We start from the raw sequence: 27915 nt of genomic DNA on the forward strand, positions 1-27915 counted from the left end.
TGCGCTTGTCGTGGTTGTTGGTGCGCTTGTCGTGGTTGTTGGTGCGCTTGTCGTGGCTGTCGGCGCTGCAGTCGTGGTTGTCGGCGCGGCTGTCGTGGTTGTCGGAGCTGCAGTCGTAGTTGTTGGAGCTGCAGTCGTGGTTGTCGGTGCGCTTGTCGTGGTTGTTGGTGCTGCAGTCGTGGTTGTTGGCGCGGCTGTTGTGGTTGTTGGTGCGGCTGTTGTGGTTGTTGGAGCTGCAGTCGTAGTTGTTGGAGCTGCAGTCGTGGTTGTTGGTGTGCTTGTCGTGGTTGTTGGTGCGGCTGTTGTGGTTGTTGGAGCTGCAGTCGTAGTTGTTGGAGCTGCAGTCGTGGTTGTTGGTGCGCTTGTCGTGGTTGTTGGCGCGCTTGTCGTGGTTGTCGGCGCTGCAGTCGTGGTTGTCGGTGCGCTTGTCGTGGTTGTTGGCACTGCAGTCGTGGTTGTCGGCGCGGCTGTCGTGGTTGTCGGAGCTGCAGTCGTAGTTGTTGGAGCTGCAGTCGTGGTTGTTGGTGCGCTTGTCGTGGTTGTTGGTGCTGCAGTCGTGGTTGTTGGAGAGGGTGTCGTGGTGTTCGGAGCTGCAGTTGTGGTTGTCGGTGCGGCTGTTGTGGTTGTCGGAGCTGCAGTCGTAGTTGTTGGAGCTGCAGTCGTGGTTGTTGGTGCGGCTGTTGAGGTTGTCGGAGCTGCAGTCGTAGTTGTTGGAGCTGCAGTCGTGGTTGTTGGTGCGCTTGTCGTTGTTGTTGGTGCGGCTGTTGTGGTTGTTGGAGCTGCAGTCGTAGTTGTTGGAGCTTCAGTCGTGGTTGTCGGCGTGGCTGTCGTGGTTGTCGGTGTGCTTGTCGTGGTTGTTGGCACTGCAGTCGTGGTTGTCGGTGCGCTTGTCGTGGTTGTTGGCACTGCACTCGTGGTTGTCGGCGCGGCTGTCGTGGTTGTCGGAGCTGCAGTCGTAGTTGTTGGAGCTGCAGTCGTGGTTGTCGGTGCGCTTGTCGTGGTTGTTGGTGCTGCAGTCGTGGTTGTTGGAGAGGGTGTCGTGGTTGTCGGAGCTGCAGTTGTGGTTGTCGGTGCGGCTGTTGTGGTTGTCGGAGCTGCAGTTGTAGTTGTTGGAGCTGCAGTCGTGGTTGTTGGTGCGGCTGTTGAGGTTGTCGGAGCTGCAGTCGTAGTTGTTGGAGCTGCAGTCGTGGTTGTTGGTGCGCTTGTCGTGGTTGTTGGTGCGGCTGTTGTGGTTGTTGGAGCTGTAGTCGTAGTTGTTGGAGCTTCAGTCGTGGTTGTTGGTGCGCTTGTCGTGGTTGTTGGTGCGCTTGTCGTGGTTGTTGGTGCGCTTGTCGTGGCTGTCGGCGCTGCAGTCGTGGTTGTCGGCGCGGCTGTCGTGGTTGTCGGAGCTGCAGTCGTAGTTGTTGGAGCTGCAGTCGTGGTTGTCGGTGCGCTTGTCGTGGTTGTTGGTGCTGCAGTCGTGGTTGTTGGCGCGGCTGTTGTGGTTGTTGGTGCGGCTGTTGTGGTTGTTGGAGCTGCAGTCGTAGTTGTTGGAGCTGCAGTCGTGGTTGTTGGTGTGCTTGTCGTGGTTGTTGGTGCGGCTGTTGTGGTTGTTGGAGCTGCAGTCGTAGTTGTTGGAGCTGCAGTCGTGGTTGTTGGTGCGCTTGTCGTGGTTGTTGGCGCGCTTGTCGTGGTTGTCGGCGCTGCAGTCGTGGTTGTCGGTGCGCTTGTCGTGGTTGTTGGCACTGCAGTCGTGGTTGTCGGCGCGGCTGTCGTGGTTGTCGGAGCTGCAGTCGTAGTTGTTGGAGCTGCAGTCGTGGTTGTCGGTGCGCTTGTCGTGGTTGTTGGTGCTGCAGTCGTGGTTGTTGGAGAGGGTGTCGTGGTGTTCGGAGCTGCAGTTGTGGTTGTCGGTGCGGCTGTTGTGGTTGTCGGAGCTGCAGTCGTAGTTGTTGGAGCTGCAGTCGTGGTTGTTGGTGCGGCTGTTGAGGTTGTCGGAGCTGCAGTCGTAGTTGTTGGAGCTGCAGTCGTGGTTGTTGGTGCGCTTGTCGTTGTTGTTGGCGCGGCTGTTGTGGTTGTTGGAGCTGCAGTCGTAGTTGTTGGAGCTTCAGTCGTGGTTGTCGGCGTGGCTGTCGTGGTTGTCGGAGCTGCAGTCGTGGTTGTTGGAGCTGCAGTCGTAGTTGTTGGAGCTGCAGTCGTGGTTGTTGGCGCGCTTGTCGTGGTTGTTGGTGCGCTTGTCGTGGTTGTTGGTGCGCTTGTCGTGGTTGTCGGCGCTGCAGTCGTGGTTGTCGGTGTGCTTGTCGTGGTTGTTGGCACTGCAGTCGTGGTTGTCGGCGCGGCTGTCGTGGTTGTCGGAGCTGCAGTCGTAGTTGTTGGAGCTGCAGTCGTGGTTGTCGGTGCGCTTGTCGTGGTTGTTGGTGCTGCAGTCGTGGTTGTTGGCGCGGCTGTTGTGGTTGTTGGTGCGGCTGTTGTGGTTGTTGGAGCTGCAGTCGTAGTTGTTGGAGCTGCAGTCGTGGTTGTTGGTGTGCTTGTCGTGGTTGTTGGTGCGGCTGTTGTGGTTGTTGGAGCTGCAGTCGTAGTTGTTGGAGCTGCAGTCGTGGTTGTCGGTGCGCTTGTCGTGGTTGTTGGTGCTGCAGTTGTGGTTGTTGGCGCGGCTGTTGTGGTTGTTGGCGCTGCAGTCGTAGTTGTTGGAGCTGCAATCGTAGTTGTTGGAGCTGCAGTCGTGGTTGTTGGTGCGCTTGTCGTGGTTGTCGGAGCTGCAGTCGTAGTTGTTGGAGCTGCAGTCGTGGTTGTTGGCGCGGCTGTCGTGGTTGTCGGAGCTGCAGTCGTAGTTGTTGGAGCTGCAGTCGTGGTTGTCGGTGCGCTTGTCGTGGTTGTTGGTGCTGCAGTCGTGGTTGTTGTCGTGGCTGTTGTGGTTGTTGGCGCAGCAGTCGTAGTTGTTGGAGCTGCAGTCGTAGTTGTTGGAGCTGCAGTCGTGGTTGTTGGTGCGCTTGTCGTGGTTGTTGGCACGGCTGTTGTGGTTGGTGGCGCTTCAGTCGTAGTTGTTGGAGCTGCAGTCGGAGTTGTTGGAGCTGCAGTCGTGGTTGTTGGTGCGCTTGTCGTGGCTGTCGGCGCGCTTGTTGTGGTTGTTGGTGCTGCAGTTGTGGTTGTTGGCACGGCTGTCGTGGTTGTTGGCGCTGCAGTCGTAGTTGTTGGAGCTGCAGTCGTGGTTGTTGGTGTGCTTGTCGTGGTTGTTGGTGCGACTGTTGTGGTTGTTGGAGCTGCAGTCGTGGTTGTCGGTGCGCTTGTCGTGGTTGTTGGTGCGCTTGTCGTGGTTGTCGGCGCTGCAGTCGTGGTTGTCGGTGCGCTTGTCGTGGTTGTTGGCACTGCAGTCGTAGTTGTTGGAGCTGCAGTCGTGGTTGTCGGTGCGCTTGTCGTGGTTGTTGGTGCTGCAGTCGTGGTTGTCGGAGAGGGTGTCGTGGTTGTCGGAGCTGCAGTTGTGGTTGTCGGTGCGGCTGTTGTGGTTGTCGGAGCTGCAGTCGTAGTTGTTGGAGCTGCAGTCGTGGTTGTTGGTGCGGCTGTTGAGGTTGTCGGAGCTGCAGTCGTAGTTGTTGGAGCTGCAGTCGTGGTTGTTGGTGCGCTTGTCGTGGTTGTTGGTGCGGCTGTTGTGGTTGTTGGAGCTGCAGTCGTAGTTGTTGGAGCTTCAGTCGTGGTTGTTGGTGCACTTGTCGTGTTTGTTGGTGCGGCTGATGTAGTTGTTGGAGCTGCAGTCGTAGTTGTTGGAGCTGCAGTCGTGGTTGTCGGCGTGCTTGTCGTGGTTGTTGGAGAGGGTGTCGTGGTTGTCGTAGCTGCAGTTGTGGTTGTTGGTGCGGCTGTTGTGGTTGTCGGAGCGCTTGTCGTGGTTGTTGGTGCGCTTGTCGTTGTTGTTGGCACTGCAGTCGTGGTTGTCGGCGCGGCTGTCGTGGTTGTCGGAGCTGCAGTCGTAGTTGTTGGAGCTGCAGTCGTGGTTGTTGGTGCGCTTGTTGTGGTTGTTGGTGCGCTTGTCGTGGTTGTCGGCGCTGCAGTCGTGGTTGTTGGTGCGGCTGTCGTGGTTGTTGTAGAGGGTGTCGTGGTTGTTGGCGCTGCAGTCGTGGTTGTTGGCGCGGCTGTCGTGGTTGTCGGAGCTGCAGTCGTAGTTGTTGGAGCTGCAGTCGTGGTTGTTGGCACTGCAGTCGTGGTTGTTGGCGCGGCTGTCGTGGTTGTCGGAGCTGCAGTCGTAGTTGTTGGAGCTGCAGTCGTGGTTGTTGGTGCGGCTGTTGAGGTTGTCGGAGCTGCAGTCGTAGTTGTTGGAGCTGCAGTCGTGGTTGTTGGTGCGCTTGTGGTGGTTGTTGGTGCGGCTGTTGTGGTTGTTGGAGCTGCAGTCGTAGTTGTTGGAGCTGCAGTCGTGGTTGTCGGAGCTGCAGTCATAGTTGTCGGAGCTGCAGTTGTGGTTGTCGGTGCGGCTGGTGTGGTTGTCGGAGCTGCAGTCGTAGTTGTTGGAGCTGCAGTCGTGGTTGTCGGCGCGCTTGTCGTGGTTGTCGGAGAGGGTGTCGTGGTTGTCGGAGCTGCAGTTGTGGTTGTTGGTGCGGCTGTTGTGGTTGTCGGAGCGCTTGTCGTGGTTGTCGGTGCGCTTGTCGTGGTTGTTGGCACTGCAGTCGTGGTTGTCGGCGCGGCTGTCGTGGTTGTCGGAGCTGCAGTCGTAGTTGTTGGAGCTGCAGTCGTGGTTGTTGGTGCGCTTGTTGTGGTTGTTGGCGCGGCTGTCGTGGTTGTTGGAGCTGCAGTCGTAGTTGTTGGAGCTGCAGTCGTGGTTGTTGGTGCGCTTGTCGTGGTTGTTTGTGCGCTTGTCGTGGTTGTTGGTGCGCTTGTCGTGGTTGTCGGCGCTGCAGTCGTGGTTGTCGGTGCGCTTGTCGTGGTTGTTGGCACTGCAGTCGTGGTTGTCGGTGCGCTTGTCGTGGTTGTTGGTGCTGCAGTCGTGGTTGTTGGCGCGGCTGTTGTGGTTGTTGGTGCGGCTGTTGTGGTTGTTGGAGCTGCAGTCGTAGTTGTTGGAGCTGCAGTCGTGGTTGTTGGTGTGCTTGTCGTGGTTGTTGGTGCGGCTGTTGTGGTTGTTGGAGCTGCAGTCGTAGTTGTTGGAGCTGCAGTCGTGGTTGTCGGTGCGCTTGTCGTGGTTGTTGGTGCGCTTGTCGTGGTTGTCGGCGCTGCAGTCGTGGTTGTCGGTGCGCTTGTCGTGGTTGTTGGCACTGCACTCGTGGTTGTCGGCGCGGCTGTCGTGGTTGTCGGAGCTGCAGTCGTAGTTGTTGGAGCTGCAGTCGTGGTTGTCGGTGCGCTTGTCGTGGTTGTTGGTGCTGCAGTCGTGGTTGTTGGAGAGGGTGTCGTGGTTGTCGGAGCTGCAGTTGTGGTTGTCGGTGCGGCTGTTGTGGTTGTCGGAGCTGCAGTCGTAGTTGTTGGAGCTGCAGTCGTGGTTGTTGGTGCGGCTGTTGAGGTTGTCGGAGCTGCAGTCGTAGTTGTTGGAGCTGCAGTCGTGGTTGTTGGTGCGCTTGTCGTGGTTGTTGGTGCGGCTGTTGTGGTTGTTGGAGCTGTAGTCGTAGTTGTTGGAGCTTCAGTCGTGGTTGTCGGCGCGGCTGTCGTGGTTGTCGGAGCTGCAGTCGTGGTTGTTGGAGCTGCAGTCGTAGTTGTTGGAGCTGCAGTCGTGGTTGTTGGTGCGCTTGTCGTGGTTGTTGGTGCGCTTGTCGTGGTTGTTGGTGCGCTTGTCGTCGCTGTCGGCGCTGCAGTCGTGGTTGTCGGTGCGCTTGTCGTGGTTGTTGGCACTGCAGTCGTGGTTGTCGGCGCGGCTGTCGTGGTTGTCGGAGCTGCAGTCGTAGTTGTTGGAGCTGCAGTCGTGGTTGTCGGTGCGCTTGTCGTGGTTGTTGGTGCTGCAGTCGTAGTTGTTGGAGCTGCAGTCGTGGTTGTCGGCGCGCTTGTCGTGGTTGTCGGAGAGGGTGTCGTGGTTGTCGGAGCTGCAGTTGTGGTTGTTGGTGCGGCTGTTGTGGTTGTCGGAGCGCTTGTCGTGGTTGTCGGTGCGCTTGTCGTGGTTGTTGGCACTGCAGTCGTGGTTGTCGGCGCGGCTGTCGTGGTTGTCGGAGCTGCAGTCGTAGTTGTTGGAGCTGCAGTCGTGGTTGTTGGTGCGCTTGTTGTGGTTGTTGGTGCGGCTGTCGTGGTTGTTGGAGCTGCAGTCGTAGTTGTTGGAGCTGCAGTCGTGGTTGTTGGTGCGCTTGTCGTGGTTGTTGGTGCGCTTGTCGTGGTTGTTGGTGCGCTTGTCGTGGTTGTCGGCGCTGCAGTCGTGGTTGTCGGTGCGCTTGTCGTGGTTGTTGGCACTGCAGTCGTGGTTGTCGGCGCGGCTGTCGTGGTTGTCGGAGCTGCAGTCGTAGTTGTTGGAGCTGCAGTCGTGGTTGTCGGTGCGCTTGTCGTGGTTGTTGGTGCTGCAGTCGTGGTTGTTGGCGCGGCTGTTGTGGTTGTTGGTGCGGCTGTTGTGGTTGTTGGAGCTGCAGTCGTGGTTGTCGGTGCGCTTGTCGTGGTTGTTGGTGCGCTTGTCGTGGTTGTCGGCGCTGCAGTCGTGGTTGTCGGTGCGCTTGTCGTGGTTGTTGGCACTGCACTCGTGGTTGTCGGCGCGGCTGTCGTGGTTGTCGGAGCTGCAGTCGTAGTTGTTGGAGCTGCAGTCGTGGTTGTCGGTGCGCTTGTCGTGGTTGTTGGTGCTGCAGTCGTGGTTGTTGGAGAGGGTGTCGTGGTTGTCGGAGCTGCAGTTGTGGTTGTCGGTGCGGCTGTTGTGGTTGTCGGAGCTGCAGTCGTAGTTGTTGGAGCTGCAGTCGTAGTTGTTGGTGCGGCTGTTGAGGTTGTCGGAGCTGCAGTCGTAGTTGTTGGAGCTGCAGTCGTGGTTGTTGGTGCGCTTGTCGTGGTTGTTGGTGCGGCTGTTGTGGTTGTTGGAGCTGCAGTCGTAGTTGTTGGAGCTTCAGTCGTGGTTGTCGGCGTGGCTGTCGTGGTTGTCGGAGCTGCAGTCGTGGTTGTTGGAGCTGCAGTCGTAGTTGTTGGAGCTGCAGTCGTGGTTGTTGGTGCGCTTGTCGTGGTTGTTGGTGCGCTTGTCGTGGCTGTCGGCGCTGCAGTCGTGGTTGTCGGTGCGCTTGTCGTGGTTGTTGGCACTGCAGTCGTGGTTGTCGGCGCGGCTGTCGTGGTTGTCGGAGCTGCAGTCGTAGTTGTTGGAGCTGCAGTCGTGGTTGTCGGTGCGCTTGTCGTGGTTGTTGGTGCTGCAGTCGTGGTTGTTGGCGCGGCTGTTGTGGTTTTTGGTGCGGCTGTTGTGGTTGTTGGAGCTGCAGTCGTAGTTGTTGGAGCTGCAGTCGTGGTTGTTGGTGTGCTTGTCGTGGTTGTTGGTGCGGCTGTTGTGGTTGTTGGAGCTGCAGTCGTAGTTGTTGGAGCGTCAGTCGTGGTTGTCGGTGCGCTTGTCGTGGTTGTTGGTGCGCTTGTCGTGGTTGTCGGCGCTGCAGTCGTGGTTGTCGGTGCGCTTGTCGTGGTTGTTGGCACTGCACTCGTGGTTGTCGGCGCGGCTGTCGTGGTTGTCGGAGCTGCAGTCGTAGTTGTTGGAGCTGCAGTCGTGGTTGTCGGTGCGCTTGTCGTGGTTGTTGGTGCTGCAGTCGTGGTTGTTGGAGAGGGTGTCGTGGTTGTCGGAGCTGCAGTTGTGGTTGTCGGTGCGGCTGTTGTGGTTGTCGGAGCTGCAGTCGTAGTTGTTGGAGCTGCAGTCGTGGTTGTTGGTGCGGCTGTTGAGGTTGTCGGAGCTGCAGTCGTAGTTGTTGGAGCTGCAGTCGTGGTTGTTGGTGCGCTTGTCGTGGTTGTTGGTGCGGCTGTTGTGGTTGTTGGAGCTGCAGTCGTAGTTGTTGGAGCTTCAGTCGTGGTTGTCGGCGTGGCTGTCGTGGTTGTCGGAGCTGCAGTCGTGGTTGTTGGAGCTGCAGTCGTAGTTGTTGGAGCTGCAGTCGTGGTTGTTGGTGCGCTTGTCGTGGTTGTTGGTGCGCTTGTCGTGGTTGTAGGTGCGCTTGTCGTGGTTGTCGGCGCTGCAGTCGTGGTTGTCGGTGTGCTTGTCGTGGTTGTTGGCACTGCAGTCGTGGTTGTCGGCGCGGCTGTCGTGGTTGTCGGAGCTGCAGTCGTAGTTGTTGGAGCTGCAGTCGTGGTTGTCGGTGCGCTTGTCGTGGTTGTTGGTGCTGCAGTCGTGGTTGTTGGCGCGGCTGTTGTGGTTGTTGGTGCGGCTGTTGTGGTTGTTGGAGCTGCAGTCGTAGTTGTTGGAGCTGCAGTCGTGGTTGTTGGTGTGCTTGTCGTGGTTGTTGGTGCGGCTGTTGTGGTTGTTGGAGCTGCAGTCGTAGTTGTTGGAGCTGCAGTCGTGGTTGTCGGTGCGCTTGTCGTGGTTGTTGGTGCTGCAGTTGTGGTTGTTGGCGCGGCTGTTGTGGTTGTTGGCGCTGCAGTCGTAGTTGTTGGAGCTGCAATCGTAGTTGTTGGAGCTGCAGTCGTGGTTGTTGGTGCGCTTGTCGTGGTTGTCGGAGCTGCAGTCGTAGTTGTTGGAGCTGCAGTCGTGGTTGTTGGCGCGGCTGTCGTGGTTGTCGGAGCTGCAGTCGTAGTTGTTGGAGCTGCAGTCGTGGTTGTCGGTGCGCATGTCGTGGTTGTTGGTGCTGCAGTCGTGGTTGTTGGAGCTGCAGTCGTGGTTGTTGGTGCACTTGTGGTGGTTGTTGGTGCGGCTGTCGTGGTTGTTGGAGCTGCAGTCGTAGTTGTTGGAGCTGCAGTCGTGGTTGTCGGAGCTGCAGTCATAGTTGTCGGAGCTGCAGTTGTGGTTGTCGGTGCGGCTGTTGTGGTTGTCGGAGCTGCAGTCGTAGTTGTTGGAGCTGAAGTCGTGGTTGTCGGCGCGCTTGTCGTGGTTGTCGGAGAGGGTGTCGTGGTTGTCGGAGCTGCAGTTGTGGTTGTTGGTGCGGCTGTTGTGGTTGTCGGAGCGCTTGTCGTGGTTGTCGGTGCGCTTGTCGTGGTTGTTGGCACTGCAGTCGTGGTTGTCGGCGCGGCTGTCGTGGTTGTCGGAGCTGCAGTCGTAGTTGTTGGAGCTGCAGTCGTGGTTGTTGGTGCGCTTGTTGTGGTTGTTGGTGCGGCTGTCGTGGTTGTTGGAGCTGCAGTCGTAGTTGTTGGAGCTGCAGTCGTGGTTGTTGGTGCGCTTGTCGTGGTTGTTGGTGCGCTTGTCGTGGTTGTTGGTGCGCTTGTCGTGGTTGTTGGTGCTGCAGTCGTGGTTGTTGGAGAGGGTGTCGTGGTTGTCGGAGCTGCAGTTGTGGTTGTCGGTGCGGCTGTTGTGGTTGTCGGAGCTGCAGTCGTAGTTGTTGGAGCTGCAGTCGTGGTTGTTGGTGCGGCTGTTGAGGTTGTCGGAGCTGCAGTCGTAGTTGTTGGAGCTGCAGTCGTGGTTGTTGGTGCGCTTGTCGTGGTTGTCGGTGCGCTTGTCGTGGTTGTTGGTGCGCTTGTCGTGGTTGTCGGCGCTGCAGTCGTGGTTGTCAGTGTGCTTGTCGTGGTTGTTGGCACTGCAGTCGTGGTTGTCGGCGCGGCTGTCGTGGTTGTCGGAGCTGCAGTCGTAGTTGTTGGAGCTGCAGTCGTGGTTGTCGGTGCGCTTGTCGTGGTTGTTGGTGCTGCAGTCGTGGTTGTTGGCGCGGCTGTTGTGGTTGTTGGTGCGGCTGTTGTGGTTGTTGGAGCTGCAGTCGTAGTTGTTGGAGCTGCAGTCGTGGTTGTTGGTGTGCTTGTCGTGGTTGTTGGTGCGGCTGTTGTGGTTGTTGGAGCTGCAGTCGTAGTTGTTGGAGCTGCAGTCGTGGTTGTCGGTGCGCTTGTCGTGGTTGTTGGTGCTGCAGTTGTGGTTGTTGGCGCGGCTGTTGTGGTTGTTGGCGCTGCAGTCGTAGTTGTTGGAGCTGCAATCGTAGTTGTTGGAGCTGCAGTCGTGGTTGTTGGTGCGCTTGTCGTGGTTGTCGGAGCTGCAGTCGTAGTTGTTGGAGCTGCAGTCGTGGTTGTTGGCGCGGCTGTCGTGGTTGTCGGACCTGCAGTCGTAGTTGTTGGAGCTGCAGTCGTGGTTGTCGGTGCGCTTGTCGTGGTTGTTGGTGCTGCAGTCGTGGTTGTTGGAGCTGCAGTCGTGGTTGTTGGTGCGCTTGTGGTGGTTGTTGGTGCGGCTGTTGTGGTTGTTGGAGCTGCAGTCGTAGTTGTTGGAGCTGCAGTCGTGGTTGTCGGAGCTGCAGTCATAGTTGTCGGAGCTGCAGTTGTGGTTGTCGGTGCGGCTGTTGTGGTTGTCGGAGCTGCAGTCGTAGTTGTTGGAGCTGCAGTCGTGGTTGTCGGCGCGCTTGTCGTGGTTGTCGGAGAGGGTGTCGTGGTTGTCGGAGCTGCAGTTGTGGTTGTTGGTGCGGCTGTTGTGGTTGTCGGAGCGCTTGTCGTGGTTGTCGGTGCGCTTGTCGTGGTTGTTGGCACTGCAATCGTGGTTGTCGGCGCGGCTGTCGTGGTTGTCGGAGCTGCAGTCGTAGTTGTTGGAGCTGCAGTCGTGGTTGTTGGTGCGCTTGTTGTGGTTGTTGGTGCGGCTGTCGTGGTTGTTGGAGCTGCAGTCGTAGTTGTTGGAGCTGCAGTCGTGGTTGTCGGTGCGCTTGTCGTGGTTGTTGGTGCGCTTGTCGTGGTTGTTGGTGCGCTTGTCGTGGTTGTCGGCGCTGCAGTCGTGGTTGTCGGTGCGCTTGTCGTGGTTGTTGGCACTGCAGTCGTGGTTGTCGGCGCGGCTGTCGTGGTTGTCGGAGCTGCAGTCGTAGTTGTTGGAGCTGCAGTCGTGGTTGTCGGTGCGCTTGTCGTGGTTGTTGGTGCTGCAGTCGTGGTTGTTGGCGCGGCTGTTGTGGTTGTTGGTGCGGCTGTTGTGGTTGTTGGAGCTGCAGTCGTAGTTGTTGGAGCTGCAGTCGTGGTTGTTGGTGCGGCTGTTGTGGTTGTTGGAGCTGCAGTCGTAGTTGTTGGAGCTGCAGTCGTGGTTGTCGGTGCGCTTGTCGTGGTTGTTGGTGCGCTTGTCGTGGCTGTCGGCGCTGCAGTCGTGGTTGTCGGTGCGCTTGTCGTGGTTGTTGGCACTGCACTCGTGGTTGTCGGCGCGGCTGTCGTGGTTGTCGGAGCTGCAGTCGTAGTTGTTGGAGCTGCAGTCGTGGTTGTCGGTGCGCTTGTCGTGGTTGTTGGTGCTGCAGTCGTGGTTGTTGGAGAGGGTGTCGTGGTTGTCGGAGCTGCAGTTGTGGTTGTCGGTGCGGCTGTTGTGGTTGTCGGAGCTGCAGTCGTAGTTGTTGGAGCTGCAGTCGTGGTTGTTGGTGCGGCTGTTGAGGTTGTCGGAGCTGCAGTCGTAGTTGTTGGAGCTGCAGTCGTGGTTGTTGGTGCGCTTGTCGTGGTTGTTGGTGCGGCTGTTGTGGTTGTTGGAGCTGCAGTCGTAGTTGTTGGAGCTTCAGTCGTGGTTGTCGGCGTGGCTGTCGTGGTTGTCGGAGCTGCAGTCGTGGTTGTTGGAGCTGCAGTCGTAGTTGTTGGAGCTGCAGTCGTGGTTGTTGGTGCGCTTGTCGTGGTTGTTGGTGCGCTTGTCGTGGTTGTTGGTGCGCTTGTCGTGGCTGTCGGCGCTGCAGTCGTGGTTGTCGGTGCGCTTGTCGTGGTTGTTGGCACTGCAGTCGTGGTTGTCGGCGCGGCTGTCGTGGTTGTCGGAGCTGCAGTCGTAGTTGTTGGAGCTGCAGTCGTGGTTGTCGGTGTGCTTGTCGTGGTTGTTGGTGCTGCAGTTGTGGTTGTTGGCGCGGCTGTTGTGGTTGTTGGCGCTGCAGTCGTAGTTGTTGGAGCTGCAATCGTAGTTGTTGGAGCTGCAGTCGTGGTTGTTGGTGCGCTTGTCGTGGTTGTCGGAGCTGCAGTCGTAGTTGTTGGAGCTGCAGTCGTGGTTGTTGGCGCGGCTGTCGTGGTTGTCGGAGCTGCAGTCGTAGTTGTTGGAGCTGCAGTCGTGGTTGTCGGTGCGCTTGTCGTGGTTGTTGGTGCTGCAGTCGTGGTTGTTGGCGCGGCTGTTGTGGTTGTTGGCGCAGCAGTCGTAGTTGTTGGAGCTGCAGTCGTGGTTGTCGGCGCGGCTGTCGTGGTTGTCGGAGCTGCAGTCGTAGTTGTTGGAGCTGCAGTCGTGGTTGTTGGTGTGCTTGTCGTGGTTGTTGGTGCTGCAGTTGTGGTTGTTGGCGCGGCTGTTGTGGTTGTTGGCGCTGCAGTCGTAGTTGTTGGAGCTGCAATCGTAGTTGTTGGAGCTGCAGTCGTGGTTGTTGGTGCGCTTGTCGTGGTTGTCGGAGCTGCAGTCGTAGTTGTTGGAGCTGCAGTCGTGGTTGTTGGCGCGGCTGTCGTGGTTGTCGGAGCTGCAGTCGTAGTTGTTGGAGCTGCAGTCGTGGTTGTCGGTGCGCTTGTCGTGGTTGTTGGTGCTGCAGTCGTGGTTGTTGGCGCGGCTGTTGTGGTTGTTGGCGCAGCAGTCGTAGTTGTTGGAGCTGCAGTCGTAGTTGTTGGAGCTGCAGTCGTGGTTGTTGGTGCGCTTGTCGTGGTTGTTGGCGCGGCTGTTGTGGTTGGTGGCGCTTCAGTCGTAGTTGCTGGAGCTGCAGTCGGAGTTGTTGGAGCTGCAGTCGTGGTTGTTGGTGCGCTTGTCGTGGTTGTTGGTGCGGCTGTGGTGGTTGTCGGTGCGCTTGTTGTGGTTGTTGGAGCTGCAGTCGTGGTTGTCGGCGCGCTTGTTGTGGTTGTTGGTGCTGCAGTCGTGGTTGTTGGCACGGCTGTCGTGGTTGTTGGCGCTGCAGTCGTAGTTGTCGGAGCTGCAGTCGTAGTTGTTGGAGCTGCAGTCGTGGTTGTTGGAGAGGGTGTCGTGGTTGTCGGAGCTGCAGTCGTGGTTGTAGTTGCGGCTGTTGTGGTTGTTGGAGCTTCAGTCGTAGTTGTCGGTGCGCTTGTTGTGGTTGTTGGAGCTACAGTCGTCGTTGTTGGTGAGGCTGTTGTGGTTGTTGGATTTGCCGTCACTGTTGTTTGTGCAGTTGTCGTGGTTTTGCAACATGTGATAAGATAAGATAAGATAAGATAAGACAAGATAAGATAAGATAAGATAAAACTTTATCAATCCCTCGGGTGGGTTCCTCTGGGAAATTCGGTTTCCAAAAAAGCACAGCACCGACAGAAGTTACAGAGTTACAGAATATTATATATATATATATATATATATATACACATATATAAATACAGAGACATATATAAATAAAATATACAAAGGGGAGAAATAGAATAAATAGGAATAAAAATAAAAATAAAAATACAAGTAAAATTGCACATTTCAAGTATGGAAGTCTATTGCACCGTTGACTATTAACAAAAGTATTGCACAAAAGGTAATTGCACAGTGAAGTGAAGAGGCACTACAGCTTGCTTGTTCCCCCCTCCTTTGTCCTCCTGTTTCCCCTCCCTCTCCCCTTCGGAGAGGAGTTATTCTACTAGTTTTGATACACATTTTTTGCATCCCTGAATCTCCAATTGCCGAAACATTATTTGCTATTTTCCAGAAGTTTGATATATTCATTTAGCATTTTTCCAAGTAAATTCTTCCTGTGTGTTGTACACACATATCTTTCCCTTTCTATGTTCAGTAAATTCCATTTTTTTTGACTATTAATCAGGTTATCAGTATTAGGAGGCATTTTATTTCTTTTGTGATCATATGAACCAAAGTCGTATGTTGGAATGCAACGGGACTTCCAAGTTGCACTGATTGGGACATATGGATTGTTTCTGTATAATGCTATAGTTGACTGGAGTTATTCTTATAAAACATGTTCTTTTTTTCCTTTTTTTTGTTCCCCTAGGTCAAGGGTCGGCAACCTGCGGCTCTTTAGTCCTTATAGTGCGGCTCCGCGTGGTTTGGGAAAATAAATTAGAAGTATTTAGCTGAAGTGTATTTTATTTATGTTACTTATTTTTTTTAACTTCTAGTTCTAAATTGGAAGATTATTGTGACATTGAGATATAAAAATAAAATTCTATTTTATTATAGAAACGGCGTGCATTTATCAAGACTTTCAACCCCAGGTAGGCCAGTTATGAATCTTCAGATCCACATTGTCAGCAGCTATTCTCCACCGTGAACTATGTTAAAAACAAACACCGCTCACGCCTCACAGATGGCAGCTTACAGTCCTGCGTAAAGATGAAAGTACAGCCCCGATTTGCAGACGCTGTGCGCATACAGCCGGCTGTAGCTTTTCAGCTCACAGCCCGACACATACCAACACAACAGCATAGATAGCACAGACGTTAAGGCGGCGAGGCATGATTGCGGGTGCCGCTCAGGTGCGTCTGCCTCCCCTGCAGCGGTGCTGCAGACCACGCCCTGCCACACACATTAACCTGGTACAATACATATTTAGGCAGAATTTTGCAAATATCTATTTTTCATATTTTAGCAGAATAGTGCTTTTTTTTTCCAATTATTTTTTCAAGTCTCCAAAAGCCCAAAGGAGATATAAGGGTGGCGGCTCACAACAGTTTTTGTTTGCTACATGGATCATTTTAGTTCAGCTGGGTGTCTTTCCTTTTGTTATATTTCTTTAAGAGTTCAAAATGTGTTCATTACATAAATAAAATGTAATTTTCTCTGTAGCACTTCATGGATTTCATAAGCAACACACCTTAGTTGTTCACACAAAGCATAAAGGTAAAAAAACAATATATACAGTGTTATCTTCATTTTAGATCTCAAAAAGTATTTGCGGCTTGCGGTGTTTTCTTTTGCGTGGAAACCGGGGCCAAATGGCTCTTTGGGTCTTAAAGGTTGCTGACCCCTGCCCTAGGTAGTTAGTTGCTTTGGATTTATTACTTTGTAAGTTAAAATAAGTAGATAATGGATTGGATTTGTTTGTTATTTGTTTTTGTTATTTAATTGTTTGCGTTCTTTGTGTTTCTGAAATCATCTTATCCACCAGTATTTATACTCCTCTTTTTGTCTTGCTTTTTTGGTCAGTTTTAGTGCTATTTTTTGTTTATTTTCCTGTTAAGTTTGTTTTTTGTTGAATTGTTTTTTTGTGATACTTCTGTCTTATATTGCGATTACATGCACATGCGTTTCAGTGGTTGAAAAATGGATTATGTGTATATTTGACGCTGAATCCTTTATGTGCCTAGATTGTGTCTGTCTTTCATTCTTGACAAGCTGATAGAATAGCAATGTTAAAGAATAAGAATTTAGTTCTGTATATTAAATGAACTGTACAACAATATACTTTCATTCTATAACTATTACCTCAATATACACAGGACACAGCAGTTTGTCTCAGTTTCATAGGTGAAGAAGAAAGTTTAGAATAGTGGAACATGAAAGGCATTTAGAATTTTTACATTTATTACTCACGACAAGTGTCAATGTCTGAAGTTAATTTGAGTTTAAATTATCTGAATTTTAGGAGCAGGACCACGCCTCCAGACATATCCCTTCTCGTTCTTATCTATAGATATGATTCACCTGTCCTACAAGCTGTTCGTTCTTGTTTTTGCGCCCCACCCTCCTTCCCCTTTTTCAGTTCTTTCACTTTTTTCACTTCTTCACTTCTCATTAGTACATGGGGATTTCCCAGGCCCGGGAGCTGCCACCAGTCTTCTCCAAGCCCTTCCCCAAACCACACCTCAATTCATGTTTAAGCCATTCACCTTTATCTACTAAAAACGCTGTCAAGCCTAAAATGAGAACGTGGGTCAAGCTAGTGAAATATAATTTTTGTTTAGCACGTTTTTTCTATAACAAGCAATGTCATGAGATATGACATAGTTCAAGTAGTGAAACTTTAACGGTGCAGCCTAGGTAAACTTATGACCATGCTGTATAAATGTTTTGCCAAAATTAATTATGGCAAATAAAGGTATCACCGTTAGCCACATTTTGATATATGGCAACCTTTACCTGTTATTCCTTCTGTGTGAATATTTTTTTAATACAGTCATTTTTTAATGATATTGCTAAAAGTGTCACAAATCTAGCCTCAATCATGTGCCTTAATGTTTTTAGGACCTTTTTCAGAACTGAATGATTTTAAATGGAATGATGCAAGTGTGCTATTCCATATACTGTGAGGATAACCAAATGCTGAGTCAAGAGGGGAAGAATCAGAGAGAAATTGTGGGGTTCTTTTAAGAAAAACTTTTGCCAGACATGCACTCAGAGTGTTCACTGAACCCACAACTTGTAGGTATTAAAAAAAATTGGGAAATTTGGCTCCACCTTGCATTACTAGGTACAACTCAACTAGATTTAGTTACTGCACTCAAAATAAAGAAATGCTTAACCATTAAACTACTATGACACACAACTTTAATACAGTCTGAATATTCTCTATAGCAATTATTCTTGAGGTTATACTTTCCAGTGCTACAACAGTTTATTGATTTTGCATCAACAGTAAGTTTAGCATCACTTAGCTTACCTGCTAGAAGCAAGGAAACTGATATCATCAGTGCAACACCCATTGTTCAACCAGTTAAATCTGTAAAAGAAACATATGTCAAGGTTTGTTTTATGGTCTGGTTCTTTTTACTCTGCACTTGAGTTTCTGGACTTGTGTTGTTTATTTAATTCTTATATGAGGGCCCAGGGTTTTGTAACTTTATATTATTTCATGTATTCATTCTCTTAGAATATGTAACCTTGTTCTCTCTTTAGAGTCAAATTCTTCCCTGAGTGTTCCCCTGCTTCCTGTGTCATGTCTGTTGTATTAACTCAGTGGTTCCCAAACTTTTTTTGCTGGGCCCCCCTTTGTTTTACACGAAAAACATTCGTGCCCCCCCCTTCCCCCGTGCGTGCACGCGCGCACGCACACGCACTAACACATCCTCCAACCACACACACTCATATTTTGCTCCATTGCGGTTTATTTCACACCTCAAACATTTAGTAAACAATTAAGCAAATACAAGTAACCTGCAATAAATGACAGGTAGTAATAAAATAAACTACTAACTCTTTTACGCTACGTCCGCACCTACACGGGTATTTTTGAAAACGCAGCTGTTTCATCCACACGTAAACGGCGTTTCGAATCACCGAAAACGGAGATTTTTTTTAAAACTCCTTTATTGCAGACAAGGAATACAGAGTTCGTCTGGCAACATCAAAGGTATGTGCCTCTTTTCACGTCAGGCTGTGCGCCACGTTATTGTTTACATGAGATGAATTGCAGAATGGCAGATCGAGACGAAATACTGTTAATCTGACTGTCTTCAGGTTTTACATGCAGTTACTGTCCCTCCATTTACAAAGGCAGAGGTGTCACCATGTGATTATTTTACATGTAGTTGTTTTTTTTTCCTTCTGTGTAATAATATTCAACATTGCTATCAATAAATTTTTCAAAAAATGCCTCTCTGTGCAAAATGGGTTTAAAAACATAAACAGCTGTAGGATACTGTTTGTCTGTGATTTAGACAGGGGGAACAAATCATGGCAGGATCAGCCCGATATTATTTGTATCCCGCTGTAACTTTACTGTATACAGAGCTAACATCTCCAAAATGTCAGGAGTAGTTAGTCATTACAGCAAGTGTTTGTGAACTAAAAATCAAGAATGTGGGATACTGTTTGTCCGTGATTTGAAGAGCCCAGCGCTGCTCCCAACAAAGGGAAAACCAATTCTGCAGGGGAGACCTACCTCGGCACTTGTGCAGGTGAAACCAAAGGGAAGATATGCTTCACCATATTTTCTAGTCTTTGGCTTAGAATGAAGTTGGTTTGGAAACATATTCAGCGATACTTCATCTCCTGCTTTGCGTTTCTGTGGGCGCCCGTGCTAGCAGTGTCCAAGCCTTTTGTTTTTTTCCTTTTCTTACTGCGCCGTATCACAATAAACCTAATCAACAGCTCATTTGTTGCTCAATGCTGCCTGGCTGTGAGTGTGCACTTGGTTCCTCATCTCCACAACTAGGGATGAAGGACTGGTTCTTGCAGCAAACTGGTTTCCAGTAATTCAGTTCCTTGGAATTGCTTGCCTATTTATTCTGCTTATAGGTTCCTTTTAGACTTACATTACAATAACCTCAAGAAGTGATATCAATATTGGAATTCCTAAATTCTTATCAATTCCCATCCCTATCTACACCACATACACAAACACGCACACACAAAATCTGCCATTATGTTACTAAGTTAAAAAATTTAGTAAGTGGAATTTTAAGTGTAATTAATATTATTATGCTTTAAAATGAAATGATAAATCATGACTATTTAAAAAATCATATTGGTACAAACATCATTAGTTTTATAAGTCATAATACAAAAAAAAAAAAAATCAGATTTACAGTACAGAAAATATGTTCCATTGTACTTACCAAAACTGGAATCAAATGGAAATGTTTTAATTCCTGTTTTTTTTTATCTGTAGATGTCTTCAATTTCTTTTTATTTTAAAATGGTGCAGTTCACCTCTTTGCTTTGGGAAATCTTTCACCTTATGTTCCTGTCAAAACACCTTTCGTCCTTATATATTTCAGCAGAATTGGGGCTAATGACGTAAGTGAGAAATGATTGATAAGGTTGTGGCACCTCTAGAATGTCACATCACAGGATTCACAAGTTTGTCAAGCCACGTTTCTTGGCCTAATATAACATTGCCTCTCCCTTCTTTTTGTTTCTCAAGAGTGACTCAAAGATATAATGACAGACCAAATACAGAATTCTAGTATGGTGAGAAGAAGTTGTAAGAAATGAAAGAGATGTATGATCAAAGTAAATGGACATCTTTACAGAGTGTGAGTCTCTCGAGTTATTTACCACACGAAACGACAACTTTATAATGATATACTGTAACTCAGAATCACAGCTAAATTTCCTGATATTTTTCCAAGTGATTGTAAACTCATTAAATCAAAATGATTTAATATGAAATTATAATATCTCATAATTGAAACATGACATGTATCAGTAGGAAGTACTTTATACTGACATTCTAAAAGTGCTTTTACTACTTTGTTAGAACAATTTGTTTTAAAAGTGGCTCAATAACACATTTTCGATCACACTGATTTTATTCATTTAATATCCCCTCTCTGTTTACTGCATAGAAAGGATAAAATGCTCTGAATTATTGTTTAAACACTTTGATCTTATTTGTTTCATTTTGTTCATACATTTTTTCTAAGCCAAGACAAGGAGACTTTGCAAGGAGGTTTCTGAGAGTTCAAAGAAATGCAAAGGAATCTGGCATTGAGCACCAACAGAATTACTGAAATGAAAGTGAAAATAGCTGCTTATGTGTTTTACATCAAGGCTCCAATTTGATAATTTTAGCAAGGTCTTTCCTGTTGTTTTTAAATATGCACTTTCTGCAGATGCCCAACAATGGGGAATGGTGATGTATTCATATGTAAATGCTTTCTCATACTTTCAAATGACAGTTCTGCCGAAGAGTTCAAAATAAGAATAAACAAACAAAGAAACAAGAACAAGATTTCAAGAATATTGGTCCAGCTTAACATGCTATTTATGTATTTTCTCCATCATAACAACAACTTAGCTCGCAGCTTACTTATTGAGTCATTAAGCTGGCTGCAGCTTTAGCATTACCTTCATAAAACATAGCAACAATTCCTCATCTAAAAAAACTGTGAATCTTTTGTTGAACTTTCATCATCTCCAGTTCCTCTTTTAAATTCTGCTTTTGAGAGAAAACATTTTAGAAGAGAAGTGTAATTAGATTTGATATTTGCAGGTGAGTTTGTCAAACCAGAATTTTCAGCATGCCTCTCCATCACGCCTTCAGGTTAAGAGAAAATTTGGTTTGAAACATGTTGAACAAGCCTTGTAGTGCAAATGTGATCGAGGGAGAGGGGCATCATACAAATAGCATAGTTCTTTCACCATAGTTCTTTAAGAACAAATGCAGTCTACAAAACAGTGATGAACTGTTGCAACACCAAAGAGTAACACCTTAGGAATGTATAGGTCACACCTCTTCTTTGGAAATTGTGTCAGTCAGACAATAAATTATAGATAGTGGCTTATTTAATATTTTTTTAAAGGAAGAAATTAATTTGTTTTACCTGTGTCTTTTCTTGAGGACCTAGCCTGAATATGGCTAAGCATTAGAGTTAAATTGACCCACCATATATTCAGAATATAGAGGCCCTGTCTCAATATGCGTACTTGTGCGTACTTGCGTTCTCGTGTTCTCGTGATACGTCATCAGTCGGAGACCAAGTACTGTTCGCATCAAGCCGAGAACGCGAAAAAGTCCCGGATGTGTTCTCGCTCCGCCCGTTTTATCGAGCATGCATCGGTGGAGACTTGTGTGGACTTGGTACAGCTAAATATCCCAGAATGCATTTTGTCCAAAACTCAAACGCAGCAATGGCGGATAAGTGGGGCTAAAAACTTATGAATATTACTCTTTCTGGGTCACAAAATAAACTTTTAAGTTATTTTCAAGCCAGAATGTAGCTGTGTAAACTTCAAATATCTGCTCGATTTATCAAGATATCATATATTTCCAAACGTGCTCCGTTTTTGGAGACGTCTGTGACCCGCCAGCTCCATAGCAGACAGCGAGGTCGAGGATCATTAGAGCCGGCGAGAACAGCGGACTCCCGGCACATCGTTTCCAACCCCCCCGCCGTCTTTTTGCTACTCAGGTTAAACAAACCCCAAACCCCAGTAGCTGTCTATTGTATTGAGTGTCCACTAAAATAAAAATAAAAGCGTTCTAACATCTCACCTGCTTGTTTTTATTAAGGTATGTACACTAGTGATGTGACGTTCTGTATCGAGGCTTCAAAGCTTGTGTCGAGTAATGGAGGGGGCGTTTCCGCGATGCGCGTAACGAGGCTTACTTCATTTATGGAAGGAGCTGAAAATGATGACGTCCGAAGCCTCGCTGCCCGGCTGTACCACGTGACTGGTTCAGGAAGTGGTTCGAACTTTGCCGGGAGCTATGACAGCGATATAAACCCCTCAGACTTCATTCAAAATGTGGGTGTTTGATGGAGAGTTGCGGTTAGTGAGAGTTTGGAGACAGTTTGGAGACAGTTTGGAGGTTTAGGAGAGTGAGGAGAGAAAGTCAGGAGAGAAAGTCAGGAGAGAATGGAGCCAGCTAAGAAGAGGAGGATGTCCTCCCCTGTGTGGGAACATTTTGATCTTATATCTCCCAACAAGGTATGTAAATTTCTACAGAAGATGTATTTTCATAATACTGATGGTGCAATACAATTTATGTTAAGCTGTCTTTACTTTTGTACAAGGTGAAGTGTTTGCTGTGCCAGGGAGCTGGGATACATATAACAACAACAACACCTCATCCATGCTTAGGCACTACAGAGCTTTGCTTGAGAATAAGGGGAACACCGATTGTGGAGCAAGACCAGGTGAGCCATCAAATGCCATGATAATATAGCATGCGGTAATGTTACTAAATGATATAACAATATCATACAACTGCAATAAGTTACGTGTGTGATATTTATATTTGTGCTTTGTTTTTGTTGCCTTTCCTCAGGAGAACAATCTCAAATAGATGAAGACTTGGTTAGCATGGTGATTGAGGACTCCCAGCCATTTAGCATTGTGGAGGACAAACGATTTAAAAGATTTGTTAAATCATTAAATCCTAGCTATGTTCTCCCCATTAAAAAGGTCATAAAAGCAGTGAAAATTTAGGTTTTACAGAATAAAATGTGAACAGGCAGGACTGAGGCTCAAAGCCTCAGTGCAGCCACGTCGTACTTTTAAACAAAATGTTTTTTCTTTCCTTTAGGCCCTGACAGTCATGGTGGAGGCCAGGTACCAGGAGATGAAGGAGAAAGCTAAGGCCAGCATTGAGAAGGCAGCAGCTGTGAGTCTGACATCAGATATGTGGCCCTCCATCAACACAGAGGCCTATCTTGCAGTCACCTGCCATTTTGTTGATGAGTCCAGCACATTAAACACCGTTGTTTTAGGAGTGCAATATTTTCCTAATGCACACACTACAGAAAATATTGCACAAGTGAAAGGCTCACTCATGACAGAATGGGCAATTACTGACAAAGTCACATGCCTAGTAACAGATGGGGCTGCCAATATGGAGGCTTGTGCAAGGGAGCTACGACTCAAACATGCCATATGCATAGCTCACACCCTGAACTTAGTGGTGAAGAAGGCCCTTGACCAGACCCCTGAGCTCTCTGCCATCCGAGCCAAGTCCAGGAAGATCGTGGGATATTTCAGGAGCAGTACCACTGCAAAGGTAAGTTGCCTTAATTACAGTTTCTTTAATGCTACTTAAGTGTGTAGTTCTGCTCCCTTGACAATCTAATGTATGCTTTTTTAATTGTATTTTGTAAGGAGAGGCTTTCAGTGGTGCAGGAACAACTAAGGAAGCCTCAACTCAAACTAATACAGGAAGTGGAAACCCGCTGGAACAGCACTTATAATATGCTGCAAAGACTGTTCGAGCAAAGGGAGCCAGTGGGTGCTGCTTTGGCAAGTCTCACAACAGACATCCCACCTGTTTCATCTGAGGAATTTGGTATAATTTCAGAGTGTCTGGTTGTCCTAGCACCATTTAACGATGCAACCACTGAGCTCTCTCAGGAAAAAAGGGTGTCTGGGTCAAAGGTCATACCTTTGCTCACTATGCTGGATCATTGCCTCAATGAACAAATGGAAAAATCACCATCCATTGGGTCTTCTCTGGCTCAGAAGCTAAGGATGCTATTGAGAGAGAAGCTGGATAAAATACAAACCATGAGCATTATGTTCCTTGCGACACTGCTGGACCCAAGGTTCAGAAACCTCGGGTTTCTCAGCCCTGCAAGAGCTAGCGAAGCAGAAAAAAGACTGAAAGCAGAATGTGCTTCCGTAATGAGGGCCTCCACCACCTCCTCTTCCTCCGCACCACCACCACAACCATCAACGTCAAAAACTGTTGAGGCTGTTTCCCACGGTACTATTGTTATTGCATTTGAGTTGCATTTATATAAACTGATTGTTGAATGTACTCTGTATCTATTATTGTACGATCTACTGTACAATATAAAGTGCCTTGAGGCGACTGTTGTTGTGATTTGGCGCTATATAAATAAAATTGGATTGAAAATTGAATTGTTAGTATCACATAAAACTCTCCTTATTGTTTAGGTAACAACCTGTGGCGTCGCCTGGATGAAAGTGTCAGGCAGACACAGACACAAAATGTGACAGCAGACGCGAATATTGAGGTCCAACGGTACATGATGGAGCCAAATATTGGAAGGCTGGTGGACCCCCTTAAATACTGGGAGAGACAAAAATATGTCTATCCTCACTTATATAAGTTAGCACTGACATACCTGTGTACCCCTGCCTCATCTGTGCCCTGTGAGCGAGTGTTTTCAAAAGCAGGGGATATTGTCCAAAAAAAAGAAATCGCCTACGACCTGCCACAGTGGAGAAACTGTTGTTTTTAAATAAAAACCAATGATGTGTCCCCTAAACACTAATCACTGTCCATACCTCAACGTTACAAAAGCACAACCACTGTCCACACCCCAACCACACCTCACCTCACAGTAAATGATCATTTCCATTTTAAGCATTTCCAAATAATCATTTTCCATACTGCCAGTATAAATATACACAGTATACTGCCATCACTACAATATACATGTTTTACACACTCCTTTTGTTGTTGACATTTACAGGCTGTGTGCAAAATGCCACACTCTTCAAATTCATGCCAACTAATATTTTTACGTCCAGTAGATGTCCTACTAGAGCTTCAAGACGCTTTGCGCTGGGATGAACCAATTGGATGAAAGGCTTCAGTGCTTCATGAAGCTTCATCTGCCCATCACTAATGTACACGTATGTACATGTACACTATTTTTATTAATAGAGATTTCGCTACTGAGGTTAAACATGATATATAAGTCACTTAGATCACTTCTAAATGTTAATGTTTGGTTTATTTCAGTGTTTTATTTGTTCCTGAGTAAACCGGTTTGGCTGTGATTAAAGTTAAGCTTCATAACATATTACTCACAGTTAAATTAAGAGGGGACGGCAGTAAAAACTCCGGACCTGTGACATCATCAAGTACGCTGGTGTTCAAGTACGTCATCAAGTACGTGGTCTGTCAATCTCAATAGAGATTGACAGACCACGTGACTTTCGCGCATTGCATGCCGGGAACTCGTGGCAAAACAATCCAAGTACCGCATCAAATGCAAACTGCGGTCAAGTGAGCCGTCACATACGAAGTCACAGTCAAGCTAGCCGCACCGCCAGCCGCACCTAAAATGTTGTTGCACTACTCTTACGCATATTACGGTATGGGTGCCGACTGGCTTAGAAACGCAGTCTTTTGTGTCCTGACACTATTTTACTTCACAATCCACTCCCAGTTTTGGTGTATCTCCACTTTTCCCCCTGTGATCCACAGCCCAAATTACTGTATGATTCAGAGAAAATTAACAATAAAATTTACCCAATATACTCTACTGTACTTTTAATATCATCTTTGAGCTCAGATTACAGGAAAACTGTAAGAGGTGACGCAGATATTTCACTGGATTCTGAATCTAGGCCATCTCCACTCTGCACCCTGTGATCCACAGCCAAAATTACTGTACAGTTTTTGAGAAAATTGAAAGTAAACTTTGCACAATTTACTCTACTGTACTCTATATATTCTCATCTTTTACCTCAGATTACAGGAAAACTGTAAGAGGTGACGCAGATATTTCACTGGATTCTGACTCTGGGTGACCCCCACTCTGCACCCTGTGATCCACAGCCAAATTTACTGTACGGTTTTTGAGAATGCTGTGTTAACAGAGTATGACAAAGGCTAAGAAAATATACTGCCTAAAATAATATCAAATTTAAACAACAAATTACAAAATTGCCACATCTGCTGTTATTGCCATGTGTTCGATAGAAAATTATTTAGTCATAGAACATTATTTAGTCATAGAACATTATTTAGTCATAGAAAATACATATCATTGAAATATCATCAGTAAAAGAAATACTCTCACTATGTAAGACATGTTAGCAAATTCAGTTAATAAATAATGTATCAAATCTATACAGATGTTTGAAGGTATGATGCAAAGCATGTTTGTTTCTTATGGCTTACAAATGTGTTTGCCTTTAACATAATTTACATTTCATTTATACAGTTTCACAGACGAAACAATAAAATAGGTTTCCTGAACTATTCTTCATGGCCCAAATTTTGAATCCTTTTGAGGGTGATGCATTATCCATGAAGGTGGGCAATTTGTTCATTGATCTCTGACCCTCGCTGACTCTGACACCTCCTAATTCTGCTTCCAGCCTTGCTGATTAATTTGTTCTTCCTTTTGGCATCCCTGTCACTGATGCTGTCACCAGTTGTACACAACATCTCTGTTTGTCCACCAGTCTAATCTGTAATTCAGGTGAACCCTGTATCTTTGTAATTTTTCAAAAAATATACACTATATGTTGATGGGCATTGTCCCACTTTTCTTTCCTTTATAAGTAAGAATCTCTATGGTTTTAATGACAATTCATATACAGATTGTGGAGGACATTTAATTCAACACTCAAAAAAGTTCCTCATCAGCAGACTGTAGTACAATTTCAGCCCACCGTTAATAAACCCATCCAATGCAGGGTTATCAGAGAAATTATGCAAATGTTATGTTTTTATGTACTGGTAATCTATTTATCATTTATCATGATTCCTGCTCTGATGATTACTTTCTTCTACTTCTGTAATTTTAACAGATAAAGGATGTTGAACATTAAGCTCCAAACAGGATGAATGAGGAAGACCACAGAGGAGAATCATGGATGTAGTAAAAGAATACATGCAGATGGTTTTTTTCATGGTGGAGGAGCAACTTCTGATACTATCTTAAAGAAAAAACACATAAAATTGAAGAGTAAAAACAATGACAACAATATGTCTAAATTTTTTATTAATTTCTTAGAGCAAATGCAGTCTTGTCATGGTCAGAGTTGCCCACTCATATTTAACTAATTCAAGTACAATTACTGCATTTAAATGCTTATGTTCTAATAAAAGGCATTGTTTAATACTTCTTCCATGACAACCCAAATAAATCAATGAGAGGGAAACGGGAAGAGTGGTCATCAGGCAAGGTTTACTGTTCATTTACCATGCCTTGATAACAGTAAGCTTATCAGAAGAAAAATGTTGGGGAGGAGAACCGGGCGGCTGAGCCAGATCACAGACATAACTAAAACAAAAAGACGCCAACAGCTTCCCTAACGTGGAAATAAAATAATATGCAAAACAAAAGGCCTGTACCTGCTTGACACATAAGGTCAGTCACAGGATACAAAAGTGTCATCACCTGCCTAACCTAGTGTTTTTAACACTTAAAGCTCAGTTGAATGTGTTTGGGGTACCCCGATCTTATCTGTCCAGCCTCACACCCAAACACTCTATCCACACACACAGACACCTACTAACAAAAGTTCAAAGACAGTCAGAAGCCAACCTGCTGGCCTGGGAGCTGGTTTTTTGAAATTATCCCAGGCAAGCAATTGGTCTACTGTTCCCCAGATCAGCCAATAGAGACGTGCCAATTACCTTTGTATTGGACAATAGAATGAGGCTTGACACCTGAAAGACAAGAGTAAGAGAAAACAAAGAGCTGGGTACCATGGCATGTAACAGATGTTGTTCCATGCTCAATTTTGATTGTCTCAGTAAATATGTTAACTGCAAAAGCATTGAAAATCTAATTCAACTCACTTGTTCAATAGAAAATAATATTTTCTTTTTTGTTCGTTAATTTTCAAGTGACTATAAGTAATAGTAGTCTTAGAAGTATAAAAACAATTTTCAATTCTCATAATTTATATGAAAGCCTTAAATCGCATCTTTTACAATATATTTCAAGCAATATGCTTTTGTCTTTTTCTCTGACACGCATTGTCTTTAACATTAATATTCTGAATTACCTATACAATATCTTGCCTTTTGATTACAGGTTTCTTAATTTTTTTTTTATTCTCTAACTCGTAGAAATATTTCTGCCAATACTATTTTGATTATATTTTATACATGAAATAACAAGGTCGCACATTGCCTTAACATTTTTTAGTTTTTGCTTCATTATTAGAATTAAATTAGTATTTTTTGTTAATTCAATGCAAACTGATGTGTGGGACAAGAGTCACATGACATATAGCCAAACCACTTTTGATCTTTCGGTATTTATTGAGTCGTTGCGTCACACGGACAGATAATGTAGCTTTCATTGCGACAGGAAACGGTTATATGTGGTTACGCTGTCATTACATATAATTATTATTTGTACACTGAACTTTTCATCGAGGCCTACGTGGACAAAAGTTTTGGTTTACCCACCAACAATAAAATGGAAAAGGTAAGTAATTAACACTCACCAAAATGGGACTATTAACAAGAAACGAGAACATTCTAGCCATTTAATGACAGTTATTTTCCTCAGTCTAATTAGAGAAAATTGTTTTAGATTGTTTGCGCTTTGTATAGTCTTCCTCCAGAAATGTGTCTAAAATCATAATTTTTAGAATTTGAAAACTTCAATAATATTGATATACTAAACAATGGAGAGCATATATATATAGAAATATAATATATACCTAAGATTACATTTTGTACTCTTAGGCGTACATTTAAAAGTAACATTTAAGCGTAGTGAAAAATGTTCAGTCGTTTGACTTTTGATGTTGTATCTTTTCTTAAATATATATATATTCATTAAGAAAAAGAAGTGATAACACATTGAGATAATTGAAAAATATGTAACATTTTGTAGTACGAACAAATACGTTAAAACAAAATCAATGTTTGGTTGCATTACTTGTAAAACCATAATAAGTAACACTGTTCACCATGATAAATAACTCATCTTACAAAAGTGTTTTTGTCACATAAGGTC

At 47.2% G+C, this 27915-nt stretch overlaps 2 protein-coding genes across 2 annotated transcripts in view; one reads left to right on the forward strand and one right to left on the reverse strand.

The window, feature by feature from the left end:
* LOC146391339 (uncharacterized) overlaps positions 1–20849 on the reverse strand; it is a 38646-nt gene extending 17797 nt beyond the window's left edge. The window contains exon 1 of the mRNA XM_084922730.1: positions 20845–20849. Within this exon, the coding sequence (XP_084778856.1) occupies positions 20845–20849 (5 nt within the window). The remainder of the gene's footprint in view (positions 1–20844) is intronic.
* Positions 20850–21299: 450 nt separating this feature from the next.
* LOC146391340 (E3 SUMO-protein ligase ZBED1-like) lies at positions 21300–23714 on the forward strand. The gene is made up of 4 exons (XM_084918598.1): positions 21300–21375; positions 21765–22235; positions 22334–22934; positions 23129–23714. The coding sequence occupies exons 2-4, from the start codon at positions 21777–21779 to the stop codon at positions 23434–23436; spliced, it is 1368 nt and encodes a 455-aa protein (XP_084774724.1). The 5' UTR covers positions 21300–21375; positions 21765–21776; the 3' UTR covers positions 23437–23714.
* The last annotated feature ends 4201 nt before the right edge of the window (positions 23715–27915 follow it).

The sequence above is a fragment of the Perissodus microlepis genome, chromosome 3 (assembly GCF_051167445.1).
Source record: "Perissodus microlepis isolate ML-2025 ecotype Zambia chromosome 3, ASM5116744v1, whole genome shotgun sequence".
Classification (NCBI taxonomy): domain Eukaryota; kingdom Metazoa; phylum Chordata; class Actinopteri; order Cichliformes; family Cichlidae; genus Perissodus; species Perissodus microlepis.